Consider the following 15,511-nt stretch of genomic DNA (forward strand, 5'->3'; position numbering starts at 1 on the left):
GGGAGATTTTAGTGGAGATTTTGGGGGAATTTTGGGGAGGCTTGGGGGGAGTTTGGGGGAGGTTTTTGGGGGAGATTTTTTGGAGATTTTGAGGGAGATTTGGGGAAGTTTTTGGGGATTTTTTGGGAGGTTTTGGGGGAATATTGGGGAGGTTTTAGGGGAGATTTTGGGAAGGTTTATTTGAGATTTTGGCTGAGGTTTTGAGGGAGGTTTGGGGAAGGTTTTGGGGATTTTTTGGGAGGTTTTGGGGGAGTTTTTGGGGAATTTTCGTGAGGTTTTGGGAAAGTTTTGGTGGAGGTTTTGGGGAGGTTTTGGGGGAGATTTTTGGGAGGTTTCTTGGAGATTTTGGCTGAGATTTTGGGGGAGATTTGGGGAAGTTTTTAGGGATTTTTTGGGGAGCTTTTTGGGAATTTTGGGGAGGTTTTGGGCAAGTTTTCGTCGAGGTTTTGGCGAGTTTTTGGGGGAGATTTGGGGGAGGATTTGGGGAAGATTTTGGGGTAGATTTTGGGGAGGTTTCTTGGAGATTTTGGCTGAGATTTTGGGGGAGGTTTGGGGAAGTTGTTAGGGATTTTTTGGGGGGTTTTTGGGGAAGTTTTTGGGGAGGTTTTGGGCAAGTTTCGTTGAGGTTTTGGGGAGGATTTGCGGGAGGTTTCGGTTCTCTCCCCCCCCCGTGCTGAGCTCATGGAAAAAGCTCCAGCGGGGCTAAAAAAGGACAAACCCGGAGCCGTTCCCAGGCGGGGGGGCCGGGCCGGGCTCCCCCCCCATGCCCGGGGAGGCTCCGCTGGGAACGGCGCAGGAAATGGGGGAGGGGGCTGGGAACGGGCCCGGGCCGTGGGAAATGGGGCTGGGGGCGGGATGGGAGTGCCGGGGGGGAGGGGAGCCCAGGGACACCCCAGTACAGGGGAGGGGGACCCCAAGGATAGCCCAGAATAGCGGAGGGGCCTCTGGGACACCCCAATACTGGGGAGGGGGAGCCCAAGGATACCCCAAAATAGGGGAGGGGGAGCCCAGGGACACCCCAATATAGAGGAGAGGGACCCCCATTACTGCTGTGGGACCCCAATTACTTCTGTGGGACCCCCATTATTGCTGTGGGACCCCCATTACTGCTGTGGGACCCCAATTACTTCTGTGGGACCCCCATTATTGCTGTGGGACCCCCATTACTGCTGTGGGACCCCCCATTACTGCTGTGGGACCCCAATTACTGCTGTGGGACCCCCATTATTGCCGTGGGACCCCCATTACTGCTGTGGGACCCCAATTACTTCTGTGGGACCCCCATTATTGCCGTGGGACCCCCATTACTGCTGTGGGACCCCAATTACTTCTGTGGGACCCCCATTATTGCTGTGGGACCCCCATTACTGCTGTGGGACCCCCCATTACTGCTGTGGGACCCCCCATTACTGCTGTGGGACCCCAATTACTGCTGTGGGACCCCCATTATTGCCGTGGGACCCCCATTACTGCTGTGGGACCCCCATTACTGCTGTGGGACCCCAATTATTGCCGTGGGACCCCCATTACTGCTGTGGGACCCCAATTACTTCTGTGGGACCCCCATTACTGCTGTGGGACCCCCATTATTGCTGTGGGACCCCCCATTACTGCTGTGGGACCCCAATTATTGCCGTGGGACCCCCATTATTGCTGTGGGACCCCCATTACTGCTGTGGGACCCCCATCATTGCCGTGGGACCCCCATTACTGCTGTGGGACCCCCATTATTGCTGTGGGACCCCCATTACTGCTGTGGGACCCCAATTACTGCTGTGGGACCCCCATTATTGCTGTGGGACCCCCATTACTGCTGTGGGACCCCAATTACTGCTGTGGGACCCCCATTTCTGCTGTGGGACCCCCATTTCTGCTGTGGGACCCCCATTATTGCCGTGGGACCCCCATTTCTGCTGTGGGACCCCCATTTCTGCGCACAGAGGAGCTCAGGGACCCCATAAAGGTTTGGAAGGGACCCCTGGCAGTCCCCAGCGGGGGAAGATGGGATCCTTGGGACCGCCCTAATGGGGAGTGGGAGCCCTGTTGATGATGGGGGGGACTTGGGAACACCAAAATTGGGGGGGGGACGAACCTCGAGTCCCAAAGGGGGCTTTGAGCGGCCCTTGGCGCCCCCTGGCGGCGGCAGCGGGTGTGGAAAGTGCGCATGCCCCGCAACGGTTCGGAAGCGGGGTCATTCGGCTGCATTCGGCCCTTCCCGGATTCCTTCGGCATTTTCCGGCCCTTTCTCTTTCGGCTTTTTCCGCCTGCACTCGGCCCCTCCCGACCTCGCTCGACTCTTTCCGCTCTCCTCGTTCCTTTCCGCCTTCCTTCGGTTCTTTCCGTCCCTCCTCGGCCCTCTCCGCCTTCACTCGGCCCTTCCCGGTCTCGCTCGGCTCTTTCCGCCGTCCCTCGGCTGTCTCCGCCCGTCCCTCAGCGCCGCCGCTGCCATGGCCGGTGGTCGCCGCTCGCCGCCCTCTCCGTGCTGCCCGGGCCGGGCGGCGCTGCCCTCTCCGTGCTGCCAGGGCCGCGTGGCCGTGCCCAGCGTGCACCAGAGCCTGTCCGAGATGGACTTCGAGCGGGGTCCGGGGGGCTCCGGGGCCGGGAGGGCCGGGTCAGCGGTACCGGGGCAGCTCCGTGTGGGGTATCGGGTACCGGAGGGGCACGGGGGTGTCCCTGTGTGGGGTACCCGGTACCGGAGCGGCACGGGGGGCTCTGGGCAGGGGTTGGAGTAGCGGTACCGGGGCCTCTGGGTGGGGGTACCGGAGGGGCACCGGGGGGCTCTGGGCACCGGTACCGGGCCCGTGGCTGAGGCGGCCCCGCTGCCCGCAGGGATCTGGGCGGCGGCGCGGGACGGGGACGAGGCGCGGGTGCTGCAGCTGCTGGAGCGGAGAGGGGACCCTGCGGAGCCCGACCTGGCGGGGTACACGGCACTGGTACACCGGGGGCACCGGGAGGGCACGGGGGGCACCGGAGCACGGTCCTCGCAGGGGGGTACCGGGGGTCCTGACGGGGTACATGGCCCTGCTACGAGGGGCACGGGGGGCACCGGGGGTCCTGACGGGGTACATGGCCCTGCGACGAGGGGCACGGAGGGCACCGGGGTCTTCGGGGTCGGTCCTGCCCTGGCACCGGGGATCCCGGGGGTCTTTGGGGTCCATCCTCACCGGGCACACGGCCCTGGCACCGGGGGTCCCGGGGTTCGAGCCCTGAGGCCGCCCGTGCCGTGCCCGCAGCACTATGCCAGCCGGAACGGGCACCTCGGCGTCTGCCGGCTGCTGCTGGAGCGCGGTGCCCCGTGCGATGCCCGCACGCCCGGCGGTGCCACCCCGCTGCACCGCGCCTGCTACTGCGGGCACCGCGCCGTCACCGAGCTGCTGCTGGCACACGGAGCCGACCCCGCCGCCACCGACGGCGACGGCAGAACCGGCCTGCACAAGGTGGGCACCGGGAGGGCACCGGGGGGATCCCAATGCCAGGTAGGGGCACGGGGGATGCCAAAGTGAGTGGGGGGCACGGGAGGGCTCGGGGAGGGGGGGTCCAATGCCCAAATTAGAGGGGGCATAGGGGCATCCCCCTGCCCAAATTAAAGGGGGCACAGGGGGCATCACTTGCCCAAATCTGAGGAGGCACAGGGAACAAACCTTGCCGAATTAGGGGGGGCACAGAGGGGTCCTTTGCCCAAAATAAAGGGGGCACAGGGGGACCCCAATGTCCAAATTAGAGGGGGGCACAGGGGGCACCCCCTGCCCCAAGTGGGTGGGGGGCACAGGGGGACCCCAATGTCCAAATTAGAGGGGGGCATAGGGGGCACCCCCTGCCAAAACCGGGTGGGGGGCACGGGGCTCCTCCTCTGCCAGGGTGCCCGTGGGTGCCTCTCGGGTGCCCGTGGGTGACACCGGTGCCCGCCAGGCCGCCGAGCAGGGGCACCGCGAGCTCTGCGCCCTCCTCCTGCGCCAGCGCCCGGCCCTCGCCGCCCTCCGCGATGCCCGGGGCCGCAGCCCGCGGGACGGGGCGCACCCGGCCGTGTGGGACCTGCTGGACACCTGAGCGGACACAGCGGCGACAGCCGGGACCGGGCACTGTCACAGGCCCGGTGTCCGTCCCGGTACCGGCGCTGCCACTTCCGGGTTCCGCCAGCACGCCCTGCCCACTACCCGCCATCTCAACCAATCACCTCCCGCCATTCCCTGCAGTCCCGCCTCTCCTCCCCTGTAGCCAATCAGCACCTCGGTGCAGTTAGGGGGCGGGGTTTAGCGGCGTAAACTGCCCCCGCGGGTGGGGGGGATTTAAAGGCGCCGCGTCCTTTTTAAGCGGGACCCCCCCCCCCCCCCCCCCTCCCGCGGCACCGAGCACAGCCAGGTACAGATATAGAATTTTTATTAACCCATCTGACAAAAAAATAACCCGAAAAAAAAATCCCTCCGTGAAATGAAAATTCCACGGTCGGTTCGACAACCGGGGCGCGGGGGGAGGGGCAGAACCGGGAGGGGGAGGCCCGGCCCCCCCCGCCCCTCCCCCCATCCCCCCGCGGCCCGAGCTCCCCGAAAATACAAATCAAAACCTGAACAATAAATAGGAATTCCCAGGGGGAAGGAAAAGGAGGGGTTTGCATAGAGGAAGATTTAATAAAAAAGTTTTTTTTGTTGTTTTTTTTTCTTTTTTTTTTTTTCCTGGCTTATTATTAATTATTAATTATTATTATTAATTAATTAATATTATTTCTAAAATCTCCCCGCAGAAGGAGCTAGGAACTGATCGTCGAGATGTGATTAACAAAAATAATTCAACCTTCTCCCAATAACTTACAGGAGTTCACCCAGGGGGAACTTTTGTGCTTATTTTTGTGGTTTTGGGGTCAAGCTCTGACCCCAAAAAAACCCAGGGGGGTTTTGGGGGGACCCTCAGCCCCCTCCTGCCTGTACAACTTTGGTCACTAGCGCTGTGTCACCCCAAAATCCAAACTCTAAAAATCCAGACCCTGAAGTCCAAACCCCAAAAGTCCAGACCTCAAAATCCAGACCCTAAAATCCCTGGGCCAGCAGGGAAGGGGCTGGGATTGATCCAGGAGACCCCAAAATCACCGGAGAGGGGTCGGGATTCCCATCCCAGGAGATCCCAAAATGGTGGACGAGACCCCAAAGGGCCGAGGAGACCCCAAAGGGCCGAGGAGACCCCAAAGGTTTGGAATTCCCATCCCAGGATGGGGGAAAGACCCCAAATGTTTGGAATTCCCATCCCAGGATGGGAAGGAGAACTTAAAGTGATGGAAATCCCACCCCAAGGATCCCAAAGGTTTGGGGTGTCCATCCCGAGGTTCTGGAAGGTTTGGGGTGTCCATCCTGGGGTTCCTGGCAGGGTTTGGGGTGTCCATCCTGGGGTTCCTGGCAGGGTTTGGGGTGTCCATCCCGGGGTTCCTGGCAGGGTTTGGGATGGAGCCTGGAAGGTTTTGGGGTTCCCACAAGGTTTGGGATGGACCCTGAAAGGATTGAGATGTCCACCCTGGGGTTTCTGGAAGGGTTGGGATGTCCATCCCAAGGGTCCTGGAGGGGTTGGCCTGTCCATCCCAGGGTTCCTGAAAGGTTTGGATGGACCTGGAAGGGCTGGGATGTCCATGTCCATTCCAGATCTAGAAGGGTTGGGGTGTCCATCCCAGGTTTCCTGAAGGATTGGGATGTCCATCCCAGATCTCCTGGAAGGGTTGGGGTGTCCCTCCTGGCAGGGTTGGGATGTCCATCCCAGATCTCCTGCAGGGTTGGGGTGTCCACGTCCCTCCCAGATCTCCAGGAGGGTTGGCCTGTCCATCCTGGGATTCCTGAAAGATTTGGATGGATCCGGAAAGGTTGGGATGTCCATGTCCATCCCATGTCTCCTGCAGGGTTAGGATGTCTATCCTGGGATTCCTGGCAGGATCAGGATGTCCATGTCCATCCCAGATCTCCTGAAAGGCTGGGATGTCCATCCCAGATCTAGAAGAGTTGGGACGTCCATGTCCATCCCAGGTTTCCTGGCAGGGTTGGGGTGCCCATGTCCATCCCAGGTTTCCTGGCAGGGTTGGGGTGTCCATGTCCATCCCAGATCCCCTGGCAGGGTTGGGGTGCCCATGTCCATCCCAGGTTTCCTGGCAGGGATGGGGTGTCCATGTCCATCCCAGGTCCCCTGCCAGGGTTGGGGTGCCCACCCCAGGGTCCCCACGGTGGCGCCCCCACCCCACCCCCGGAGCTCCCTGAGCCGTCGGCGCCGTGCCCGCGCCGTGCCCGCGCCGTGCCCGCGCCGCTCCGTCCGTCCCACACCGAGCCGGGCTGGAACAGCAGCAGCGATCCCAGCTCCTCCATCCCCTCCAGCTCCTCCTCCTCCTCCTCCTGCCACCGGGAAGGTCCGTGCACGCCGGGCTCGCCGAGGCGGCCGGCGCGGCCGGGGTCAGATGTCCTCGGTGCCGCTGTGGTTGCCGCGCCGGCTCAGGCAGTTCCTCTCGTTCAGCAGGCTCGTGGTCTCGTCGGCCGGCGCCGGCGCCTCCGTCCTCTCCGTCCTCTCCGCCGCGCCCGGCTCGGCCCTGGGGGCGCCGCCGTCGGGGGACTGGGGACAGCTGTCCATGCGCGACGCCAGCAGCCCGTTCTGGTACTCCTGCCGCGTGATCTGCGCGGGACAGCGCGTGGGACGGGGCGGGGGAGCCCGCAGGGATGGAACTGCCATCCCAAAATGGGGCAGGAGACCCCAAAGGGATGGAATTCCCATCACAGAGTGGGGCACCAATGGAATTCCCACCCCAAAATGGGGCACCAATGGAATTCCCACCCCAAAATGGGGTATTGATGGAATTCCCATCCCAGAGTGGGGCACCAATGGAATTCCCACCCCAAAATGGGGTATTGATGGAATTCCCATCCCAGAGTGGGGCATCAATGGAATTCCCACCCCAAAACGGGGTTGGAGACCCCAAAGGTTTGGAATTCCCATCCAAAAATTGGGCATCAATGGAATTCCCATCCCAAAATGGGGCACTGATGGAATTCCCACCCTAAAATGGGGTAGGAGAACCCAGAGGTTTGCAATTCCCATCCCAAAATGGGGCACTGATGAATTTCCATCCCAAAATGGGGTAGTAGACTTCAAAGTGTTGGAATTCCCATCCCACAACGGGGCATCAATGGAATTCCCATCCTAAAATGGGGCATGGATGGAATTCCCATCCTAAAATGGGGTGGGAGAGGGCAAAGGGGGAAATTCCCATCCCAAAGAGTTTTCCAGGCCCTGAGGGGGCGGGAAGGGGGTGATGGGTCGGGAATCCCATCCCAAAGGGTTCCTCCCATCCCAAAGGGCTCTCCCACCCCAGATGGGTCAGGAATCCCATCCCAAAGGGATTTCCCAGCCATGATTGGTCAGGAATCCCATCCCAAAGGGTTCCTCCCATCCCAAAGGGTTCTCCCAGCCCCGATGGCTCAGGAATCCCATCCCAAAGGGTTCTCCCAGCCCCGATGGCTCAGGAATCCCATCTCCAAGGGCTCTCCCAGCCCTGACGGCTCAGGAATCCCATCTCCAAGGGCTCTCCCAGCTCTGATGGGTCAGGAATCCCATCCCAAAGGGTTCCTCCCATCCCAGAGGGTTTTCCCAGCCCAGATGGCTCAGGAATCCCAACTCAAAGGATTCTCCCACCCCAGCTGGGTCAGGAATCCCATCCCACAGGGTTCCTCCCGTCCCCAAGGCCTCTCCCAGCCCCGTTCCGTCCAGGATCGCTCACCTTGACGAACTGCAGGTCGGTGAGGGCGCGCACGCTGAAGTCGGCCACGTACTGCGCGCCGCCCGCGTTGAGCTGGTTGTTGCTGCCGCTCACCGGCGACGAGATGGAGTCCGAGCGCTCGTGGTAGCTCAGCGAGGCCGAGCGGTTCAGGCCGCTCATGTGGGACGGGGATCGGATCTCTGGGGGGGCACGAGGGGCTGGGATCGTCCTCTGGTCCTTCCCAACATTCCCAATTCCAACTGTTCTACCCATTCCCAAGAGCTCGTCCCCTTAATTTGGGTTTTGGGTTTTTCACCCCGTTCTGAAGGCAGAACTCTTTGGGTTTCTGGAATTGCCTCGTGGAGGTTTAGGTTTAAGTTTAGGTTTAGTAAAATAAATTTCAAGTTTTTTGGGTGGGATTCTAAAACTTAAACTCTTCCTAACAGGGCAGGTTTAACAAGAATCCCATTTTCTACCTGTTCTAAAGCCAGAATGGGTTTCTGGAATTCCCTCATGGAGGTTAAGCTTTAGGTTTAAGATGTGATTGTGGAAGTTAAACTCTTCCTAGCAGTAGAGGTTTAACAAGAATCCCATTTTCAGCCCCATTCTAAAGGCAGAAAGGGTTCCTGGAATTGTCTTTTGGAAGTTTAGGTTTAAGGTGGGATTGTGAAAATTAAGCTCTTCCTAACAGGGCAGGTTTAACAAGAATCCCATTTTCCACCCTGTTTTAAATCTAGAATGGGTTTCTGGAATTCCCTCATGGAGGTTCAGATTTAGGTTTAAGTTTAGGCTTAGGATGGGATTGTGGAAGTTAAACTCTTCCTAACAGGGCAGGTTTAACAAGAATCCAATTTTCTGCACCATTCTAAATCCAGAATGTGTTTCTGGAATTCCCTCTTGGAGGTTTAGATTTGGGTTTAGGTTTAAGGTAGGATTCCAGAACTCTTCATAACAATGGAGATTTAGCAAGAATCCCATTCTCCGCAGGGGATAGGAGTTTAACTTCTGGAATCCCACCCTAAACCTAAACCTCTGTTAAACCTAAACCCCAGGACACTGATGGGGTTTGGAACCTCTGGAATCTCCCGTTCCCAGCTCCAGCTCCAACCTGGGGATCCCGGGAAGGTTCTGGAGATGCTCACCAGATCCTGGAGGAGGACTCAGGGCCATCACCCCATAGTAGGAAAAGGCTCCTGCCTCGAACTTCATGCACTCCTTGCCGGCCTCCACCTCCACCTTGCCCTGCAGGGAGAAACAACGAAGGTCCACGTCCAGATCCCAAGGGATGGGATCCCATGGGAATGGTCCAGATCCCAAGGGACGAGATCCCATGGGAATTGTAAAAACCTCAAGGGATGAGATCCCATGGGAATTGTCCAAACCCTAAGGGATGAAATCCCATGAGAACTGTCAAAATCCCAAGGGAAGAGATGCCATGGTAATTGTCCAAAACCCAAGGGATGAGATCCCATGGGAATTGTCCAAATCCCACAGGAATTGTCCAAATCCTATGGGATGAGATCCCATGAGAATTGTCCAAATCCCAAGGAATGAGATCCCACAGGAACTGTCCAAATCCCATGGGAATTGTCCAAACCTCAAGGTCTGAGGTCCCTCAGGAATTGTTGCAAACCCTGAGGCTGAGGTCCCTCAGGAACTCCCCAAATCCCTCAGGAACTCCCCAAACCCCTGGGGCTGAGATCCCTCAGGAACTCCCCAAATCCCTCAGAACCTCCCCAAATCCCTCAGAACCTCCCCAAATCCCTCAGGAACTCCCCAAACCCCTCAGGAACCCCCCAAACCCCATGGTCTGAGGTCCCTCAGGAACCCCCCAAACCCCATGGTCTGAGGTCCCTCAGGAACTCCCCAAACCCCATGGTCTGAGGTCCCTCAGGAATTGTCCCAAACCCCATGGTCTGAGGTCCCTCAGGAACTCCCCAAACCCCATGGTCTGAGGTCCCTCAGGAACTCCCCAAACCCCATGGTCTGAGGTCCCTCAGGAATTGTCCCAAACCCCATGGTCTGAGGTCCCTCAGGAACTCCCCAAACCCCATGGTCTGAGGTCCCTCAGGAATTGTCCCAAACCCCATGGTCTGAGGTCCCTCAGGAATTGTCCCAAACCCCATTGTCTGAGGTCCCTCAGGAATTGTCCCAAACCCCATGGGATGAGGTCCCTCAGGAACTCCCCAAACCCCAGAGCCCGAGGTCCCTCGGAGGTGCCTCACCTGCAGGATGAGGATGAAGTAGTCGGCCGGTTTGTTCTTGCAGTACAGGAAGTGCCGCGGGGATTTCTTGTTCTCCTCGTCGAACTTCAGCTCCTGGATGACGTCGGAGTACTTGAGGAGCCGCAGCAGGATCTTCTCCGAGATGAAGTTGGGGGTGAAGAGAGTCACCTCTGGAGAGGGGAGAAGGTCAGGGATGGTTTTAATCCCTCCAGGTGGAAGTGAATCTCCATCCTGGGATGGCTGGGAGACCCTTGGGGCTGCAATTCCCATCCTGGAGGACTCCAAAGAGCCAGGATGGCCATCCCAGATGTCCCAAAGAATCCATCAAGACCCAAGGCACCAGGACACCTATCCTCAACCTTGTCCTCTCCCATTTTGGGTGGGATGGACACAACAAAAAATGGGACAAGAGCCAAAATTTCTGCTTGGAGTGACCAGAGGGGACACGAGGACTTTGTGAGCTCCTCCAGCTCCAAGAGCCTCCAGTCCCCAAGGTCTCTCAACCTTGGGATGTGCCCAGGATGTCCCAAACCCTGGGATGTCCAAGCCATGGGATGTCTCCAGCATGTCCCAGACATGGGATGTCCCCAAGATGTCCCATCCATGGGATGTCCCCAGGACATGCTGAGCCCTGAGATGTCCCATCCATGGGATGTCCCCAGATGTCCCAAACCCTGGGATATCCAAGCCACAGAGTGTCCCCAGCATGTCCCAAACCCTGAGATGTCCCAACCCTGAGATGTCCCAGCCATGGGATGCCCCGAGAACATCCTGAGCCCTGAGATGTCCCAGCCATGGGATGTCCCCAAGATGTCCCAACCATGGGATGTCCCCAGGATGTCCAGCCCTGGGACAGCCACACTGACCGGTGGACAGGAAGCGGTGGGCGGCCAGCAGGAGCTGAGGTGACACCTTGACCTTCAGCTCGTTGTCGGGGTCCTTGAAGGCCGAGAAGTCCCGCCGGTTCTTGTGGTTGCACACCTTCTTCCTGCTGCGGTTGTCAACTGTGGGGAACAGCGGGGTCACCTCCAGGAGACCACCAGGAACCCCCAAAATGGGATTGTGGGGAGGGGGAGCCCCAAACCTACTGTAGGTGTCAGACTCATCCAGGATCTCCGACTTGATGATCTCCTCGATGACGTCCTCGAGCGTCACCAGCCCCAGCACCTCATAGAAGGGGTCACCCTCACCCTCGTTGTTCACCTTCTGCACGATGGCCAGGTGGGACTTCCCTGTGGACACGGGGGGTTGGAATGGGACAGCCCTGAGATGTTCCAGGGTGTCCCCAGGATGTCCCAGCCCTGAGATGTCCCCAGGGTGTCCCCAGGATGTCCCAACCATGGGACACCCCCAGGATGTCCCACCCATGGGATGCCCATAGGAGGTCTCAGCCATGGGAGGACCCCCATGATGTTCCAGCCCATGGGATGTCCCCAAGATGTCTCAGCCATGGGATGTCCTCAGGATGTCCCCAGGATGTCCCAGCCATGGATGTCCACAGGATGTCTCAGCCACGGGATGTCCCCAAAATGTTCCAGCCCTGGGATGTCCCCCAGGATGTCCCAACCATGGGATGTCTCCAGCCCTGGGATGTCCCCAAGATGTCCCAGCCATGGGATGTTCCCACCCTTCCATGTCCCCACTCTGTCCCAGCCCTGGGATGTCCCCAAGATGTCCCAGCCATGGGATGTCCCCACCCTTTCCATGTCCCCAGCATGTCCCAGCCCTGGGATGTCCCCAAGATGTCCCAGCCATGGGATGTCCCCACCCTTTCCATGTCCCCACCCTGTCCCAGCCCGTCACATCTCTCCCTGGAGCAATAAACTCATTAAAACCTGAACGAGCCGTTGGGCTGGGCTCCCTCCCAGAGTAATGACACTAATTAAACCTCCAATGTAATGACACTAATTAACCCCGTTAAAGCTGGGGAAGAGGTGCCCGTGAGGCTGAAGGCACCTTGGGGTGTGGGATCAGCCTGGGGTTCCTGGGATGTCACCGTCACCACCAGGGATTCCCTTTCCCCACCTGGGTGTCCCCACCTCATCCTGCTCCATCTCCATCCCAAACCTGCCCTGATCCCAAATAAATCCCAAATCCCAAAACAAATCCCAAACTGTCCTCACCTGGGTGTCCCCAACTTGTCCTGCTCCATCTCCACCCCAAACCTTCCCTGATCCCAAAATAAATCCCCTCTTTGTCCCCACTGTGTCCCCCTCCATCCCCACCCCAAACCTCCCCTCCCTGACCTTCCCCACCCTTTAATTCCATTCCCCACCAGCTCCTGGGCACTGGGGAAAAGCTGATTTTAGGGGAATTTTAGCTGATTAGGAAAATCTGGGATTTTAGGGGATCCCAGATCCCATTTTCGCTCCTCCCTCGCCTGCAGGGCCAGGAAAAGTTGGTGCCTGCAGGGCTGGAGAAACGATTTCACCATTTGTGATGGGGCCACCTGGGTGGGGACAGCTGGGGACAGCTGGGGTGGGACAGGTGGGGTGGGACAGGTGAGTCAGGATGAGCAGCCTGGGAGTGGCTGTGGCACAGCAAACACGGCCAAAGGGCACCAGGGAGGGCAGGCTGGGGTCACCAAGGGGGGGACAAACCCCAGGAACCCCAAATGGGCTGGGGGAGGAACAGGGAGGTCCCTGGAGGGGTTTGGGAATCCCTAAATGTCCTGGAGGGGTTCATGGAATGCTGGAGTGGCTGGGAGGGACCTCAGGGCTCATCCAGTCCCTCTGTCCCCGGTGGCTCCAACCTGGCCTTGGAATTCCATCCCAACCAGGAATTCCTTCCCAAAATCCCATTAGAATCCCCATTCTTCCATTTGGGAGCCATTCCCTGTGTCCTGTCCCTCCATCCCTTGTCCCCAGTCCCTCTCCAGCTCTCCTGGAGGGTTCTGAGCTCTCCTTGGAGCCTTCCCTTCTCCAGGAGAACACTCCCAGCTCCAGGTGACCATTCCCAGCTCTCCCTTCTCCAGGTGACCATTCCCATCTCCAGGAGAACATTCCCATCTCCAGGTGACCATTCCCAGCTCCAGGAGAACATTCCCAGCTCTCCCATCCCATCTCCAGAGGGAAATTCCCCACTCAAACCCCGGAGATGGGAAGGAATTGTCCCCCTGAGGGCAGCAGCACCAGTGACATCCCCACCGCCCCAGGGCACAGCTCCAACCCCACAATTAACGCAAACACTTTAATTACTCCTCTCCTGCCTCTGATCCAGGCCCTGAGCAGGTCAAGGAGCTCCTGAACCCAGCAGGAATTTGTGGGGTCACCTCCAAAACCCCAACACCACAAATTCCCAGCCCCGCAAATTCCCAGCCCCGCCAATTCCCGGCTCCTGAGCCGGGCTGGGATTTGTGCCCGGAAGGAAGGAAGGGAGCAAAGAGGGAGCCTAAATCCCTTAATCAGGATTGGGGCAGGGAAAGCCTCTGCCAGCAGCCACGAGAACCCTGAGCCCAGCAGCCCTCAGCACTCACTGGTGTGGGAACTGGGCTGGACTGGGAATGCACGTCCCAAATGTTCCTCCACACCTGGAGGGGTTTGGGAACCCCTAAATGTCCCTGGAGGGATCAAAATCACCCCTGGAAGAGTTTAGGAATCCCTAAATCACCCCTAGAGGGGTTTAGGAATCCCTCAATCATCCCTGGAGGGGTTTGGGAATCCCTAAATCACCTCAGGAAGGGTTTTGGAACCCCTAAATGTCCCTAGAGGGGTTTGGGAGTCCCTAAATGTCCCTGGAAGGGTTCAGGAACCCCTAAATGTCCCTGGAGGGGTTTAGGAATTCCTCAATCACCCCTGGAGGGGTTTAGGAATCCCTAAATGTCCCTGGAGGGGTTTGGGAATCCTTCATTCATCCCTGGAGGGATTTGGGAATCCCTAAATCCCTCTGGAGGGATTTGGGAGTCCCTAAATGTCCCTCACCAGCCCCAAAAGGAAGGATTTCTTCCCAAAATCCCACCTAAACCAGAACATGGATTTATGGAATGGTTTGGGTAGGATGGAACCTTAAATTTGGTGACCTCCTGTCTGTCCCTGAGCTGTCGCTCGTCCCCTTGTGTCTGTGGCCACTCTGGCCTGGCCAGCTCCAACCCTGGAGACCAAACCCCCCGGGATCCCCCTCCCAGCCCCTCCTCACCCTTTTTGAACTCCTCCAGCATGGCGTCCAGCTTGGTGTCGTGGAACACCACGTGCACGGGGTGGTTGTAGAACTTGGTGATGGTCTTGAGGGGCGTGCAGTCGTCGGGATCCACGAAGGCCAGGTCCTTGACGTAGAGGATGTCCATGATGTTGGACCTCTCGTCCTCGTAGACCGGGATGCGCGTGTAGCCGCTCTCCATGATCTCCGACATGGTGTTGAAGTCCAGGATGGCGTCGCTGTTGATCATGAAGCAGTTCTGCAGCGGGGTCATCACGTCCTCCACCGTCTTGGTGCGCAGCTCCAGCGCGCCCTGGATCATGTTGAGCTCCTCCCTCACCAGGTCGTTGTAGGGCTCCGTCACCTTCAGCATCTCCACCAGCTTCTCGCGGTTGTACACGGTGCCGATCTCCTGGCCCAGGATGCAGTCCAGCAGCTTGCTGATGGGGTAGGACAGCGGGAAGGTGACCAGCATGAAGAACTTGGTGACCACGATGGTGTTGGCGCCCACGGCCAGCCCGTGGCGCGAGCACAGCGCCTGCGGCACGATCTCGCCGAAGATGACGATGCCGATGGTGGAGGCCACCACGGCGCCGATGCCGGAGCCGATCAGGTCGTCCAGCAGGATGGTCAGCGTGGTGTTCACCAGCACGTTGCCCAGCAGCAGCGAGCACAGCAGGTAGTTCCCTTTCCTGCGGATGGGCTCGATCTTGCGGGCGTAACGCTTCTCCTTGTCGGTGCCGCAGTTCTGCACGATCCTCAGCTCCATGGGGTCCAGCGCCATCAAGCCCAGGTTGAGCCCGCTGAACATCCCCGAGAGCACCAACAAGCCCGCGATCAGAATCACCTGCAGCCACAGCGGCAGCAGCGACTTCTTCTCCTCCAGCACCAGCACGTGCCCGTCGGGGCCCTGGTGCGGCAGCCAGGGCTGCCCGGGCCGCCGCTGCGAGCACAGCACGTACGTCTTGGCCCGCTCGTCCTTGCGCAGCGGCTGCACCCGCACCCGCAGCAGGGCCGAGGTGTCGCGGGGCTCGGCGGGGCCCGGCCGCACCACCAGGTCCTGCGAGCGCTCCTGGCACGTGGCGTTGCCGCTCGAGGCGTTGCCGCCCGGCCGCAGCTCGGCGAAGGCCACGCGCTCGGCGGCGCCGGGGCCCAGCCCCAGCCCGTAGAGGCGCAGCAAGGCCTCGCTGCCTTCCGTGAGGCGGATGGGCCCGCGCTCGGCCGCCCCCGCCGGTGCCACCGCGGCCGCCGCCGCCGGTTTGGTGCTCTCCTCCAGGCGCAGCCCCAGCACCACGGTGTCGGCCGCGGGCACGGCGCCGCCGGGCAGCGCCAGCAGCAGCAGCAGCGGCGGCAGGAACGGGCCCGGCGAGAGCGGGGTCCCCCCACAGCCGCCGCCGCCGCCGCCCGCCGCCATGTTGGGCACTGGCGGGAGCGTCAC

At 59.6% G+C, this 15,511-nt stretch overlaps 2 protein-coding genes across 2 annotated transcripts; one reads left to right on the forward strand and one right to left on the reverse strand.

The window, feature by feature from the left end:
* The first annotated feature begins 2,447 nt into the window (after positions 1-2,447).
* ANKRD39 (ankyrin repeat domain 39) lies at positions 2,448-4,636 on the forward strand. The gene is made up of 4 exons (XM_058820152.1): positions 2,448-2,580; positions 2,830-2,933; positions 3,234-3,437; positions 3,910-4,636. The coding sequence occupies exons 1-4, from the start codon at positions 2,448-2,450 to the stop codon at positions 4,045-4,047; spliced, it is 579 nt and encodes a 192-aa protein (XP_058676135.1). The 3' UTR covers positions 4,048-4,636.
* CNNM4 (cyclin and CBS domain divalent metal cation transport mediator 4) lies at positions 4,612-15,487 on the reverse strand. Its single transcript, XM_058820085.1, has 7 exons — positions 14,074-15,487; positions 11,028-11,171; positions 10,806-10,943; positions 9,940-10,109; positions 8,857-8,956; positions 7,736-7,914; positions 4,612-6,633 (listed from the first exon to the last, which is right to left on the reverse strand). The coding sequence occupies exons 1-7, from the start codon at positions 15,485-15,487 to the stop codon at positions 6,418-6,420; spliced, it is 2,361 nt and encodes a 786-aa protein (XP_058676068.1). The 3' UTR covers positions 4,612-6,417.
* Between the last annotated feature and the right edge of the window lie 24 nt (positions 15,488-15,511).

Source organism: Ammospiza caudacuta, chromosome 26 (assembly GCF_027887145.1).
Source record: "Ammospiza caudacuta isolate bAmmCau1 chromosome 26, bAmmCau1.pri, whole genome shotgun sequence".
Lineage (NCBI taxonomy): Eukaryota > Metazoa > Chordata > Aves > Passeriformes > Passerellidae > Ammospiza > Ammospiza caudacuta.